Below are 15,356 nucleotides of genomic sequence, written 5' to 3'. Positions count from 1 at the left end.
AAACAAATTGATTATTTTTCGTTATAAAATAACCCATTTCCATTTCTATTTACCTGTACTTCTTCCGTTTTAGTATCCAGTATTTATGTTGCAAGAAATACCTCTATTGTTAGTCGTTGATAGACATTTGAGAAAAAAAAACAAAAGAACGTTTGCAAAAGCTTAGCATTGTATATCCTTTTTAATGAACTGAAAAATGTGAAATTTAATCGAAGCACATCATATTGTTTCAACATTTACACTCACAAATGATTTGTTTTGTACAGCATAATTTCAAACTTATAAAACAATATGAAAAGACGGCACTAATTACTGGTTTTACGATTTTATTTATGGCATAGTGAAAGGAAAAGATTGATTACCATCCTTTGGATTTTGAAACAGATGTTGTAACCATTTGTGTACAACAACGTAACAATTATTAATAAATACCAAGTTACTACCACAAATATCAAACATGATCAGCTAAGAGCAAACCTAGCAATACTACCGAGCCTAGTAAGGGCTTATGAAAATGTTGAAAATCACGCAGTCTGAGGTCGCAGTTGTAAATACATATGGATTGACTATAGATAAACCGATACAAGGAATGACATGTTGAATGTTGTGCGTGATGATCATGATCTAAGACACAAACAAAAACTCAATCTTCCTTCATAAACTTTGTGGTTAGACAAGATTAAATTGAAAGCAAACAAAATGACTTTTCGTGCCTTTTAGACGCTGCCGTACGTGTTATACATGTAGCTGATGCAAAACAGTCGCTTTAGTATGTGTCGATGTCAATTTTATGTATTGTGTACGTTCTTTTACTTATAATGGTTGTTTTCTTTCTTTTTCGTTGAACTTACGTTAATTTGCAAATACTTACAGTGACTTTAACTTAAACAGATGCCCATTCACTGGCGTTAAGTAATGATATCGTACGGTTAAATACAACTTTGATATTGTTGTTCACTATTTTAAATAAATATTACACAGTTTTGCTTAAGAAGTAACTCGGCCAATGAAAATTAGTCAATGTTTAGCTCCAGTGACGGAGCAAATCAATGCCAATTTAAATAAGAAATCGTTATGGAGTATTTGTACACTCTAACAAGCAACGTTTTCATCATTATTGATTGTTCATTGTTTGTTTTTATTATTATTACACAATTAAAACAACATGAATTTTATCAATACATTTAAAAATGATTATTTCATTGCGTTAACAAATTACATACACACTAAATACCTAGGAAGCGTCATTACAATTATGTTTATCAGTTTGAATGCAAATTAGAAATAAGAAAACAAAATTTCTTTACTTCACATGTTCTCGACACAATAATTCAATAACAAACACATAAAAAAAGAGTAGCTCAATCATATGGAGACAACAAAAGTTACGGGCGGTTACAGTTCAATTTTACGATCATCAACCATTAAATACTCACTCGATTTGACCCATGCTTTTCCTAGGTATCATTAATAAACTTCGTTGCTTCACTTTGTGGAGCGGGTGGTATTCAAGCATTCAAAACCATGCGAACTCTTAGAGCCCTGAGACCGCTACGTGCCATGTCCCGTATGCAGGGAATGAGGGTACGTAACTTCAAAGTATTTACTTTACTCTAATTAGTTTCGAAACCAAAAGCATCAAATAGAGCAAAACAGTCATTTTACATATCGATTTGCACTACTTACATTTGGTTTTAAGCATCAAACCAGTACGAAAACATCATCAACAACCAATCGCGCTATCCTTATACTACTCTTTCTAGATTATTCTTACATGGTGTTAGTTATTTTTGAATCATAACAACTGAAGTAGACTATGTTACTATAAATCAGATTCTATATACGTATATATACTTAGTTATATTTTTAGAGCTCTTTATGGCCATTACTTCATCACGCTGCATCTGAATATTTCATGAGTAGGAGTATTGTGATTGCGCTTACCAGTATTGTTTGCATTATCAACTGTTGCCTCATTTGATTACAGTTTTTTTTTGTAACACTGTCACACTTGCGGAATGATATGTGTTTTGCTTGTGTATCAAATGCGCTAAGTGTACTTTGGTGTCATAGCTATGCAGTACACATCATGTATATACAAACATAAACGTAGTATTTTAGATGGTTGTAGAACACGCAATATTGTAATAAAAGTGGAAAAAAATTGTTAGACCAGATTGGGTGTGAATTATATCATTAGCTTAAAATTTTCTGTAAAAATATTTCTCTTAGTACAATTTTTGTTTGCAACTGTATTCTCAAATACTATACACATCAGCTCATCAGCTAATAATGTTTTATGAAATGTGTTGCCTTTATGTTTCAATTTTTTCAATTGCCAAACAGTTTTGTTTGCGTTTAAGATTCTTTGTTTTTATGCTTTCCAACAGTTCGTTACCAACAGAACTGTTTTTTATGAGTTTTAAAATGGTAACTAACTGTGTGGTAATTGAAAAAATTGAAACTTTGTACCGCTTTATAAATAGATGTTCATGGCTGTATTGCGCTTATTCTGTTCACTGCATGGTCAACAAAGCTGGGCTATTCCCTTTTTCAAATGAAACGATCTAAGAATCATAGCAAGAGATTGGTTCGTTTACACGAATTTTATTAATGTTTTATTCTCTTTATTGTTTGAATCAACTGTACAATTGAATCAATCGTACGTGTATGTATAGGTCGTCGTGAATGCATTGGTTCAAGCTATACCGTCCATCTTCAACGTGCTGCTGGTTTGTTTGATATTCTGGCTGATATTTGCTATTATGGGAGTGCAATTATTTGCTGGAAAATACTTCAAGGTATTGCGACTGCTGTACTTCATCCCCATTAGAACAATATTCTCATGCTAATCCATTTGGTTTCGTTTCTTCGTATGATAGTGTGTGGATAAAAATAAAACAACATTACCTCACGAAATTATTCCGGATGTAAATGCGTGCAAAGCCGAAAATTATACATGGGAAAACTCACCGATGAACTTCGATCACGTCGGTAAAGCGTATTTGTGTCTATTTCAAGTAGCGACATTCAAAGGATGGATACAAATCATGAACGATGCCATTGATTCCCGTGACGTATGTGCTGTAGAGAGGTCGTTTTTTCTTTGTAAATGAGCTAATCCCATCGTTTGCTGTTACTTTACAGGTCGGCAAACAGCCTATACGGGAAACAAACATCTACATGTATCTGTACTTTGTGTTCTTCATTATCTTCGGATCGTTCTTCACACTGAATCTCTTCATCGGTGTGATTATTGATAACTTCAATGAACAGAAAAAGAAAGCCGGAGGATCACTGGAAATGTTCATGACGGAAGATCAGAAAAAGTACTACAATGCCATGAAGAAGATGGGATCGAAGAAACCACTCAAGGCAATCCCTCGACCAAGGGTAAGCAGTAAAGTACATGCTGCATTCCACGACGTAACACACTAATTCGCTCCATTTCATTACAGTGGCGCCCGCAAGCAATAGTGTTCGAAATAGTGACGAATAAAAAGTTCGACATGATCATCATGTTGTTCATCGGCTTCAATATGTTAACCATGACGCTGGATCACTACAAACAATCAGAAACGTTTAGCGCGGTGCTAGACTACTTGAATATGATATTCATCTGCATTTTCAGCAGTGAATGTTTGATGAAGATCTTCGCCCTACGATACCATTACTTTATCGAACCGTGGAATCTGTTTGATTTCGTTGTGGTCATTCTTTCCATTTTAGGTAAGTGCGGTCATTCACTAGTTTTTGCTACCTTCCTCGATGCGATGTTTTAATTACTCCGTATCGTCTCGTTGTGTTTTTACCCATACCAGGTCTTGTCTTAAGTGATCTTATTGAGAAATATTTTGTATCTCCAACGCTTCTGCGAGTCGTGCGAGTTGCAAAAGTGGGCCGTGTACTGCGTTTGGTGAAGGGTGCCAAGGGTATACGGACGTTGCTGTTTGCGTTAGCTATGTCGCTGCCTGCACTTTTTAACATCTGTCTGCTACTGTTTTTGGTGATGTTCATTTTTGCCATTTTTGGGATGTCATTCTTCATGCACGTCAAGGATAAGAGTGGCTTGGATGATGTGTACAACTTTAAAACCTTCGGCCAGAGTATGATCTTGCTGTTTCAGGTTAGACACTGTTTGCAAATATGCTCGTGAAAAAAAAAAACACACACACACACCTCATTCCCCCCTATATGTTCGGTATTTACACATTCCAGATGTCCACCTCAGCCGGTTGGGATGGTGTGCTAGATGGTATTATCAACGAAGAAGACTGTCTACCACCGGACAATGATAAAGGCTACCCGGGAAATTGTGGCTCATCAACGATCGGCATAACGTACCTATTGGCGTATCTAGTAATAAGTTTTCTTATCGTCATCAACATGTACATCGCTGTTATTCTCGAAAACTATTCCCAAGCAACGGAAGACGTGCAGGAGGGCTTGACGGACGACGACTACGATATGTACTACGAAATATGGCAACAGTTTGATCCGGACGGTACACAATACGTTCGGTACGATCAACTATCAGACTTTCTGGACGTGCTGGAACCGCCCCTCCAGATACATAAACCGAACCGTTACAAAATTATTTCGATGGATATTCCTATCTGCCGTGGCGATATGATGTTCTGTGTCGATATCCTGGACGCACTGACGAAAGACTTTTTCGCTCGGAAAGGAAATCCTATCGAAGAGACGGCAGAGTTGGGTGAGGTACAACAGCGTCCGGACGAAGTGGGTTACGAACCGGTGTCGTCCACGCTCTGGAGGCAACGCGAAGAATACTGTGCCCGTCTGATACAACACGCATGGAAACGCTACAAGCAGCGTCATGGCGGTGGAACTGACGGTTCCACCGGAGACGATCTTGAAATAGATGCCTGTGATAACGGAAACGATGGTGGCAATGGCAATGATAACGACGGTAGCGGTGGAGCTGCAATAGGTAGTGGAGACAATGGTAGCCAGATCGCCGGTGGCAGCATAGGCGGTGGCGTTGGCACCCCTGGTAGTGGTAAAAGTAAAGGAATTCTCGGCGGTTCTCAGGCGAACATAGGTGTAGTGGATCATAGTCTATCATCAAAGGAATCACCGGATAGTAACGGCGATCCTCAAGGCCGCCAGACGGCCGTTCTGGTGGAGAGTGACGGATTCGTGACGAAAAACGGTCACCGCGTCGTCATACACTCACGATCTCCCAGCATAACATCGCGAACGGCGGATGTCTGAGCCAGGTCTCGCCCCCCTCTCTCGGATTCAGATTCCGAAGCACGGCAGAAATAATAAATTCAAATAACATGGAATGTAAGATTGAAGTACACAACTAACATCGACAAATTCTCTCAAAAACACACGCAAGCTATCTTATGTACATGTACATATAGTCGTCAATCGAAAGACGCTACATCAAACTCCTCAATCAACAGAACAGTACAGAAGGATAATCGTAAGGAAATCAGAAGAGGTTGTTTTGCTGGTGCTGATAAGACTCTGGCACATTCAGTCAGGCAGTGGCCGTATCCTACTAATATAAACAGCGAATCTATCACAGGCACTAAATGAACAGGAAAAAAACGATCAAACAAGCCTTGGTATTGAAAGGTACATGTGTTCTTACATGGCGCATCGTAAGATTCATCACAGTGAAGAGCATTATGCTGAAACCGAACATACACCCAAACAAAAAAAAAACCAATCGTCATCGTTTATAGCAAACTCGAGATCGTATAACTAATTAATATAACTAATTTATTTTTTTAATTTTATCTAACCTTACGAATCTCCATGCCTAAACTTCGTGCTATTGTTTATACGTGTTTGTTTTAATATGGTTTAATTGTAATGCTTTTAATTACTCTCAATATCAGTATGCAGAACTAGCAACTGCATACTTTTTTTAAATTATGCTTCTATAAATTTTTATTTGTATTAACATAAGTTGTTCGGAAAGTAGTATAAGTACTTGAATTGACTGTTTCTGTAAGCTGCTTGCAAATTCAGTTTTAGTATTTTTTTCCATTTGTTTGTTTGAATACAAAACGACGGCAAATAAGAGAATCTCCGAATACGATCAACTCGAAATTTAACAAAAGAACAACCCCCTCCCTTTTTGCTTAATCACCTCATTTAAGTCGATTCAATTAAATCATAAAAAAACACAACGAGAAATACGGAAATGGCAAAAAACAGTAACGACATGAACTGTGGTTCTTTACCATTAACTGTCGATAATTGTTGATATACTTTTCATTTTTCAATGATCCAACGTCTCCTGAATGACGTTGAATCTACGTAAAGCGATAATGACGATGATGATGATGTTTTTTTTTCTAAGTCCGATTTTTTTGTTGTTCAATTACATGACTCCGTTGAACATACTAACAGGGCTATTATGAAACGCAAACATCTTTTCAAACGTCACACAAAGTTGCCTTTCGTATTATGACTTTCCGTTTGGCTCTCCGTTTGGCACATCAGACGTTTCAAAAATCAATGATAACTTGATGACAAACGGAAAGTAAAAAATTTGCATTACCTGTGCCAAACGGAAACCCCGTTAGAGAGAAAATTTTCCGTCAGCCGAAAGCAACGGAAAGTACAATTTTCTTGAGAATTGATTATTAAAAAGTGAATACGGAGGTGTCCACTTCTTTTGTAACTCATTATTCACACGAAATACAACAGTGGTGATGAGATTTGCGACTTCAAAACTCAAATTTTGTTAAAAAATCATACAGTTGCTTCTCTCGACGAACTGCTATTTTGAATTTTGTTTATGGTTTTCATCTTGACAGATTGATTGATCCAAGAAAAAAGTCGATGAAGCTTTCATAAACTCCAACGAGCAACCATAATGCAAATTTGCTTTCCGTTTGAATTGTGACTTTCCGTTTGTGAAATTTCCGTTTGCGTTTCATAATAGCCCTGTAAATCAAAGAAATTTCAACGCGTGTGTTTAAGCGTGTGAGAATGGCACGAAATGCTCTGAATGTGTAAAAAAAAATCCATGCAAAGCTAACCACAGAAAGGCCTGTGTGTGCTGCGTGTATTGTATTCATAGGTTAAAATGCTTGAACATTTGCAAGTAATCCAAGGCATACAGAGGATATTTCGGTGAGGACACACGTAGATACGATGAAGATATCCTTTAGCACAAGAGCACTAATTCTACAAGTATGCATGGATCCTGACAGTATTTATCAGTAAAACCTCTGCTACGTTATTCTTGCAACATGAACAAAAAAGGAAACAAAACAAAACTGCAAAGCGTACACTGAAATTGATCAGCATCCACAACTTACCATGGAAAACGCTACTTTACTAAAAACGTCAAACTAAATCTGTCAGCCACTAGCAAAGCAAAACCAAGCTTGGCCAATTTCATTACTAATATGTTTCTGCGTGCAATCAAAAAGCCATCAACAAAGAGGAATGAGAGATATAAATGATTTTGAAAAATGTTATAACAAAACAGCATAATCATTTGTATCGAAGTGCAAACAAAACACTAACAAAAATCAAATGCGAGGGGTCGGGGCGAGCCTTTAAATATAACGATAAAAAAACTTATTGAATTTAATAATAAGAAAATAAAATATACACACACGCTTACACACTAAACAAACAAAAAAAACACAATGACACAGGATCACCGATTCATAATCAAAAACCAAAAAAAAAGAGAGGAAAAACATTTCCAGTTCAAACACATACACACACACACACATGCAACGTACTAGAAATGCTTTTTAACATAAACGAATATTGCCAGCAATTTGAATATATGATGCTAGAGATCGCTGGCAGTAATGCGAAAATAGGTAAATTAAAGAAAAAAGAAACAACAAAAACCAGAAGTAAGAAAACTAGCTATAGTTTCAAAAGGCGAATTTCTTGCACATTTAGCGTATTACAAGGGTGAGGGTGTCTAAAAACGTTTTTGTTAAAAAAAAAGTCCTTTCAGTCAGTTTTGCGCCGGAAACTATTAATGTAGTATGTAAAAGGTTCGAAGTATTAAGAAGTGCTTCATATAACTGAAACGCTAACGAGTATCAAAGAAAACAGACAACAAATGTTAAAAACAAAACAAACAAAAAAATCTAGTGATGATCGGATCGACGAACGAGATGAAAACTAGAATAGAAGGCATCATAGAGACAGTAAAAGCTAATCAAAAATGGCTTAAATATCAATCATGTTCAGAACACAGAACGCTCTCTGGAAAACGAGAGGAAAAGAGAGGGCTCAAAACAAAAGAGCAGAAAAATGGAAGAAACATGCAAATTAACTGCAACAGAACAATTGATAAGCTTGATAAAAACAGTGGTCTATGCACGCGCGTATGCACCAATACACACACAAACCAAAAAAAAAGAAGAAATGGAAAGGATAAAAGTGTGGCAAACATTGCTATATCTTTAAAGAAAAAACGAACGTTTCTTTATAGGTTCCCTTTTTACCGATTGCTTCATAAAGAATGCTTTTGTGATATTAAATAAAAACTAAAACATACAAAAAAAAACAAACAACATAACAAAACAAAAATAACAAATGCTTTTGGCGGTGTCGTTTCCGACTAGGGTTCAGTATAACATAGAAGGACATAGCGGCAAGAGGGAGAAGAGGAACTGGATCTGTCGTTACCTTTTTTCTCCCCACTACACAACGCGCCGATGTAAAATATGAATCAGCAACAATATTAGGTTAGGGGTTTGGCAGCGGTGGGGCACATGTTCGGATGTGTGGAGGTGTTAACTCTGATCCATGTATTGACTATGTAGCCTAAGCCAGTTTTAAAACATTGGAAATCGCTCCACATTCTATCAACAGTCCACAAATTCACATGTAACTTGATACGTTTGTAAAAAACAAAACAAAAATGCGTATGGATCACTGCCACATACATGCATTCGCTCACTTTTACCAGTACCTATGAACGCTTTTCTCGCCCCCCCTTTTTCCCATAAAGCCAATCTCATTCGAATGTAGCGATAACACTTTAGTTTTAACATACTACAAACATTACCTTAATTTTTTCCTTACACATTTTCTTAGTAAACACATCTAGAAATGGCAACAGAAAACACAAAATACGCTCACTACATTGTGACCTATGACCTATACTGGTAAACGTTACAATGTTTCAACCGTTCTACTAAATGTGTAATGTGTTCCTTCACACACTCACTCACAAACACACAACCCACATACACACACACACACACACGCACGCATACTTTGATATCGGGTATTATTATGCTTTTACTTCATACTTATCGTAAACAATGTTTGAAAACAATGCAATGCTTACAAAAAACGAAAACAAACGGATAAATCTTGTAGATAGGTAGCACAACGCTCATTACAAATTGAAGGTTGGTGAGTTGCATCCATAGTAATACTTCATCCAGCACGTTAATTTTTACTTCCTAATATCGAGTAAATGTAATGAGAGGCGCCCACCAACACAGGTACTGCAAAACATGGGTCACAAAACAAAACAAAACAAATATATATACCAAAGATTTAAAATCAACCTCTTACAGTTCGTGCAAATTTAATGGTATGGCAAAGGGCAGGAAAGACAACAACAAACACACATATACGATTACTTTTACAACTGTTTTCGCTAAAAAAAGAAGTCATAAATGGTATAGGCAAACATCAGCTATTTAAATTTCAACATCGTCTAACGTATATGCAACATACACGCTCAAACGCAAGCATATAAAAACACATACAAAGAGACATACATACAACGGACACAACTCGTTGTTACACGAAGAATAATTTTATCCATCACACTAAAACATTACTAGCAAAAATCGTATTGCAAACTGGATGTTGCTTTCCACTAATGAAAGAGAAATAGAATGAATCGTTAAACATGTGTTTTTTTGGTTTCGTTCGTCTACCACCGTTGAAAACATTCGTTATAGCAACTTTTGTAGCAAGTATACCTACATAGTAAATGAGAACGAAGTTTTGGTTTGCCATTTGCTCTGCTAATTGATTAAACCCTTGCATACCGTTGTTTATACTGAATACAGTGTGGAAGGAAGAGGAAGATGAATTAACAGCCATTCATGTACAACCCCATCTCTCATGTGTTGAATGAAAATGTTCGCTTGAAGCGGTGGAGATAATCTCATACAAAATAAAAACAAAAAAACAAAACTATAGTATGATGAGAACGGGGGGAAACATCATCAAGTAGAGATGCAACTATTGCAAAAAAAAAACACAGACACAATACTTAGGGCGCATATATTGCTTGTGAAGATATTAAAAACAAAAAATGGAGTGATGAAACGTAGATCAAGCCAGTTTAGCTAGTGCCGATTAAAACGTGCAAACGTGTTTTTTGCGTACCCAGATGCGCTTGCTGTCCATTTGCTAATTGTCTATTTGCTAGCGTTAGTGCCAGCACAACATGCGTACATGGTCGTGCTTTTTCGTCATACATGCATTCATCCACTTGTCCGTCTTGCCAGCGCATTAGTATTCGAATGTCCGTACAACAATGCAGTATAAAAACACGTAAAATAACTCGTTTCCCGAAGGCGAGTACGAAACAGAACAGGGGAGATATAGATAGAACACAATGAGCAACCGTATGGGGATACTTACGCTACTTACGGTGTGTATCTTTAAATTTAACTAAATTAACTCAAATTGGCATGCCAGCGTAGAGACAGGAAGAGAAACAAAGGGAGAAGGAGAGAGTACCCCCAAAAAAAAACGAAACAAAAGAATGTTAAAGTCTATAAATATGAAAAAGAAAATTCACGCACTTAAGCAATGCACACATTTGAGTAAGTAAAGCATGAGCGTGAGCTGAAGCGAGCTAGCAATGAACCACGCCAAAAACTACAGTAATGTTTTCCTATCAACCGATGGGTGAATTATACTTTCTAAGATAGGAATAGCGGAAAACAAATGGACAGAAAGATGCCAGTAAACACAGTAAACGACACCAGTGAAAGGCGCGCTTTTGCAGCTCTGTACTAATTCACCTTTAATAATTCAGGTTTAAGTGTAGCGAGAACAGAACGCATAGCTGCATGCGCATGGCTTCTAGAACGTACGGCATCCAAAGGCAATAAAAAAAAACAAAAAAAAAAATATCGCAGCGCTCAAAAATGGGGAGAAAAACAACTAAGCTAAGGCGGAAAAAAATAATACAACCATATTAAAGACGCCCACAAACACACACACAACACAGAAATAATGTATTGAGGAAGGAAAGTTCCTCCCATGTCCAAAAAATAAACAACAATTTCAGTGCCTTTTTCAAAAATAAGTGTGCAAGAAAACCAAAAAAAAAAACAATGAAATTCCCAAAAGTTGAACACATGCTGCTGAACGCGCGTTTCGAATGATCACCACATTTGAAATGACGCAAGCCGGTCGATTTGAATCGAACGGACGACGGACAAGTAATCGCTTAGATCGAATAGAGCAAATGCAAGGCAAGTTTATTCGCTACCATGAAAAACATAACAACTCTCCAGTCAAAGAAACATAGTATGGAGAAATTTTAAATCGTGCATAGATCCACACAGATAGTAGTGGCAGCATATTTGAAACAACAAACAACAAAAAAGGCAAAACTTATATTAGGAATCTGTATAAATGATTCGTAGCATGCAAGAGCAAGAGTAACAAACATGAAGTATTTGTATTAACTAAAAAGTCTCCTTATCCGGTGCAAGTCGTGATGGATTGTTTTATTTTTATCTACACTTATCGTGCATCACAATTCGGCAAACGAATGCGATACGAAACCAGAAAACCAAAGAAGTACACTACAATTTTGTTTATCCTTCATGGTTTATATGTTTAGCTGTGTTTTCATGACTTCCACCATTGCTTTCCTAAGCACATGTTCGACCTTTTAATATAAGGATTTTTGTTCTTCGTTTCGTATGGTTTCCGGTATCATTTGTACCATATTGTACATTGCACCGCTTACAACAAAAAACCCAATCGGGATGTTCGTTCAAATCTCGATTGAGTTTCAAACAACAGCCCTAACGCTGGGCAACATTTTGCATGCCAGTTTTCCATGTTTTCATTTAGCCAAAAAAAAAGGTAGCGAGCATTCGTCATTAAAGTATTAAACAAGCCGTTCCAACCGAGATAATTTGCTAAGCAATCGCCACGGTTAGGAGCTACCCAGGTATAACATGACTTCGTCCATTACGGTCCGTGGATACGCAACGCAACGTAATTCTTTCTAGCTGTAGCACACCTTGGAAGGAATTGTATCTGCTTACGCCAGATGGATGCTAACAGCTGCGGCAGCTTCAAAACAGCTTCAAAGCATTATTGAAAATTAAAGCTTTGCTGATAGAGGGTAACCAAATTTGACGAAGTAATTAACAAGATGATAATCTACTCAATCGAACTCGACCAAGTTCACTCGATCTAACCATATAATGTACAATCAAGAGGAAACAGTGAACGCCACTTCAAGCGAACATTTATTGCAGGATGGAAGCAAACACAGGCACCCGTGTTGTTGTAAATTAGCCGATTGAATGCAATCGAACGATACACTAGAGGCGCGTAAAAGGACACACATGCAAAAAGGGGCAATGAATTGCCGGAAGGGAAATAAGAAAGAAAAGAAAATATAATAAGAGAAGAAGAAAACAAACCATACGCTGTATCGAAAGTTAAGTGACAAAACAAAAACAACAGAACAAAAAACAAACAAAAAAAGAACGAAAACGAAAGCACGAGAAGCGATAGAATGACCCGCAGCAACCAGGAGCGGCAGTGGAAGTAAGATAGAATTCATTCAAAAGATGCAACATTTCAAAATAACGCCGAAAGCCGAAAGCCGAACCGATTTTTGGGTTTTTTTGTTTTGGTTTTGTTTTCTTCTGTAGCGATAAAAACGATAAAACAAATTAGCAGCGAATCAGAGTACTTTTACAAGTAGCACCCCGGGAACCAACCAAAAGCAAAAGAACAGTTAGTAAAAAGCCCAGTTATAACTGACCGTACCATATATACTTAGATATATTTCTCAAAGAGCATCTACATTTGTTTGTTTGGTGGTAAGAGGATGGGCTTTTGGCTCAACTGTTATCGGCGTGTACATTTTCTTACATTACGAGTGCAGACAACCAACTAAAACAGTACACCCACACATACACACACATACAAAACACACACATACAGTTCTAGCAATCGCTTGAAAAGAACCAAAATGCGCTGCTCTTATTCATCACACTATTGCTACAATGTTACTCAGCCTGATTTCGATGCAAACCAGTCCATTAATTGCTTTATCACTCGAACAGCAGATCGCAATCGTCGTACGAGTCCATGCAAGGTGCATCTATAAATGCAGCTACAGTTACAACGGATAATAGGACAAGAATCAGATGATACACAGCTACTTCCCCAGCTGTTGCTATTAATACTTGGTTCTACCTAAACACTCTAAACACTGGTGGTAATAGTTTTTGCAATGTGTCCAACATTGCTTTCATCGTTCACTCCCGTATTGAAATCTTTTGTGCAAGTTCCGCACTGGCGGAACTTACTTAAAATACTAAGTAGCGCCGGATGTTGTGAAGCTCACTCAGTTTTTTTTAGTTGTTTTTATTGTGTTTTTATTGTCAAATATGAAACTTCAATTAGTTGCTAGAAATGGGTTTTCAAGTGTTCAGCAAACTTACTACAGCTGATTGCTACTGATGTAGCGGTACAGAATATTTCGTGAACTATTTTTTCTACTATCTAGTGCAAACTGTGTAACTGTGTGTAACACGTATGTATGAGAGTGGGTGTGTGTGTATGTATGGTTGTGTGTGGGTGTATGCCAGTAAAGAATAATCTGCTAACGTTGGGGCGTAGGGGCGTATTGTGTAAATGGTTTATATTTTTCTTTGTACTTTTGGCTGGAGATGTTTAAAAGTATACTGCATTCCCCACTTCTAAACATATCACAGTGAAAAGCAATGTCCCTTTTTCTTACATGAGAAAAGTTCTTAGAAATATCATTTTAGTAGACGCTGGTACTTACAAGGCAAGCAAGCACAAGACTGGTTGAAAAATGTTCACGAAACTGTTCTGTGCGGTCAAATTCTGTGTCTTCCCGATAGGATTTGGCCCACACAGCCGAAAGTGTCGCAAACCAAAGGTAAAAAGCAATTGCATTAAAGTTGAGTACAGCCATTTTATGTTACCATTACCTGCTTAATAAGTGATTTTTTTATACAATTTAAACGAAAAGAACTCATGATACCAGCAATCGGAAGCCAACATTCTGATGTAGTACATCAAACACTTTGGGTTGCGCTGAATTGTTTCTTTCGCTCGGTTGATGTTACACTTGTAAAGAATATTATCAAAACTCGACCAACAACTACAACTATTAAAAAAAAACAACAACAAAACATTAACATTATTGCACCTAAAGATTGCAAACAAATTCACCAAACAAATCGTTCAACATCCAACATCTTTGCCAACGAAATTAAGCTTCACTGGTCTACTGGTCTACGCTGGCAATTGTACTTCACATATTAATGTGACACAAATTACGTTCACGTTCATTGCCGATTTAAAAAAAGAAACAACATTCTGATTAATTTTGCCTATTTTTCAATGGTCAAAGCTAGCATAAAAATCAGAGCTAATGGCAATATTTGCTAAACCTAACAATATAAAACAAACATACACACAAAGGAACAAACAAAACAAATTCCTTATACACAAAACACTGAACAATATGTACTACCACACAAATCATAAATGTGCAAACATTTTTGGGAAAATAAGTAAGGCAAAAATGACCGCTAATGGAAAACGACGATGCAAAATGCATGAGCGAAGAAACAACAAACAAAAAGATTATAGATTTATTATTCATTATGATTATTGTAAAAGAAAAAAATTGTTGAAGTTTGTACAAATAAAATAAATGATAAAATATAGAACTTGACTGCTTTAGAAATTGTGTTCGGATTGGCTTAATTCAACGGTTCGGAAAATCGAAACAAAATGATGATACATGGTTTTTATCGTACTGTTTTAGTTGTTATTTTAATACTTGAATTCAACGGACCATCATAAGTGTTTTAATAATTTCTTTTCTACATTTAGTTATACATTTAACTAGTAATAGACCGCACTACACGTATACAATTAAGCAACACAGAGCGTGACAAGTCCAGCTCAAAACAATCACAAAAGGCGTTGAATTCACGGCACATACCAAGCAACGGATCAGAGAACGGATCTCGTCGAATAGAGATCTAGCATGGGGCGATCTGTATCAAAGTGTCACAGTATGTACTTCGTGAAGCTTTCCGTTTATTCCTATTTTG

General features: G+C 36.9%; 1 protein-coding gene across 50 annotated transcripts in view; it reads left to right on the top strand.

Moving 5' to 3' along the window:
* The window catches only part of LOC125769886 (sodium channel protein para), a 50,982-nt gene extending 35,999 nt beyond the window's left edge, over positions 1 to 14,983 (top strand). For 49 of the 50 annotated variants that reach the window (XM_049438883.1, XM_049438864.1, XM_049438888.1 and 46 more), the window contains 7 exons: positions 1,462 to 1,584; positions 2,679 to 2,801; positions 2,883 to 3,077; positions 3,148 to 3,393; positions 3,459 to 3,729; positions 3,822 to 4,126; positions 4,219 to 14,983. In XM_049438883.1, coding sequence (XP_049294840.1) covers positions 1,462 to 1,584; positions 2,679 to 2,801; positions 2,883 to 3,077; positions 3,148 to 3,393; positions 3,459 to 3,729; positions 3,822 to 4,126; positions 4,219 to 5,238 — 2,283 coding nt within the window. In that variant the 3' untranslated portion in view covers positions 5,239 to 14,983. The remainder of the gene's footprint in view (positions 1 to 1,461; positions 1,585 to 2,678; positions 2,802 to 2,882; positions 3,078 to 3,147; positions 3,394 to 3,458; positions 3,730 to 3,821; positions 4,127 to 4,218) is intronic. The other variant, XM_049438906.1, reaches the window with a different exon arrangement.
* The last annotated feature ends 373 nt before the right edge of the window (positions 14,984 to 15,356 follow it).

Source organism: Anopheles funestus, chromosome 3RL (assembly GCF_943734845.2).
Source record: "Anopheles funestus chromosome 3RL, idAnoFuneDA-416_04, whole genome shotgun sequence".
Taxonomy (NCBI): domain Eukaryota; kingdom Metazoa; phylum Arthropoda; class Insecta; order Diptera; family Culicidae; genus Anopheles; species Anopheles funestus.
The sequence above is the reverse complement of the archived record's forward strand: the minus strand, read 5'-3'. Positions and strand labels throughout refer to the sequence as shown.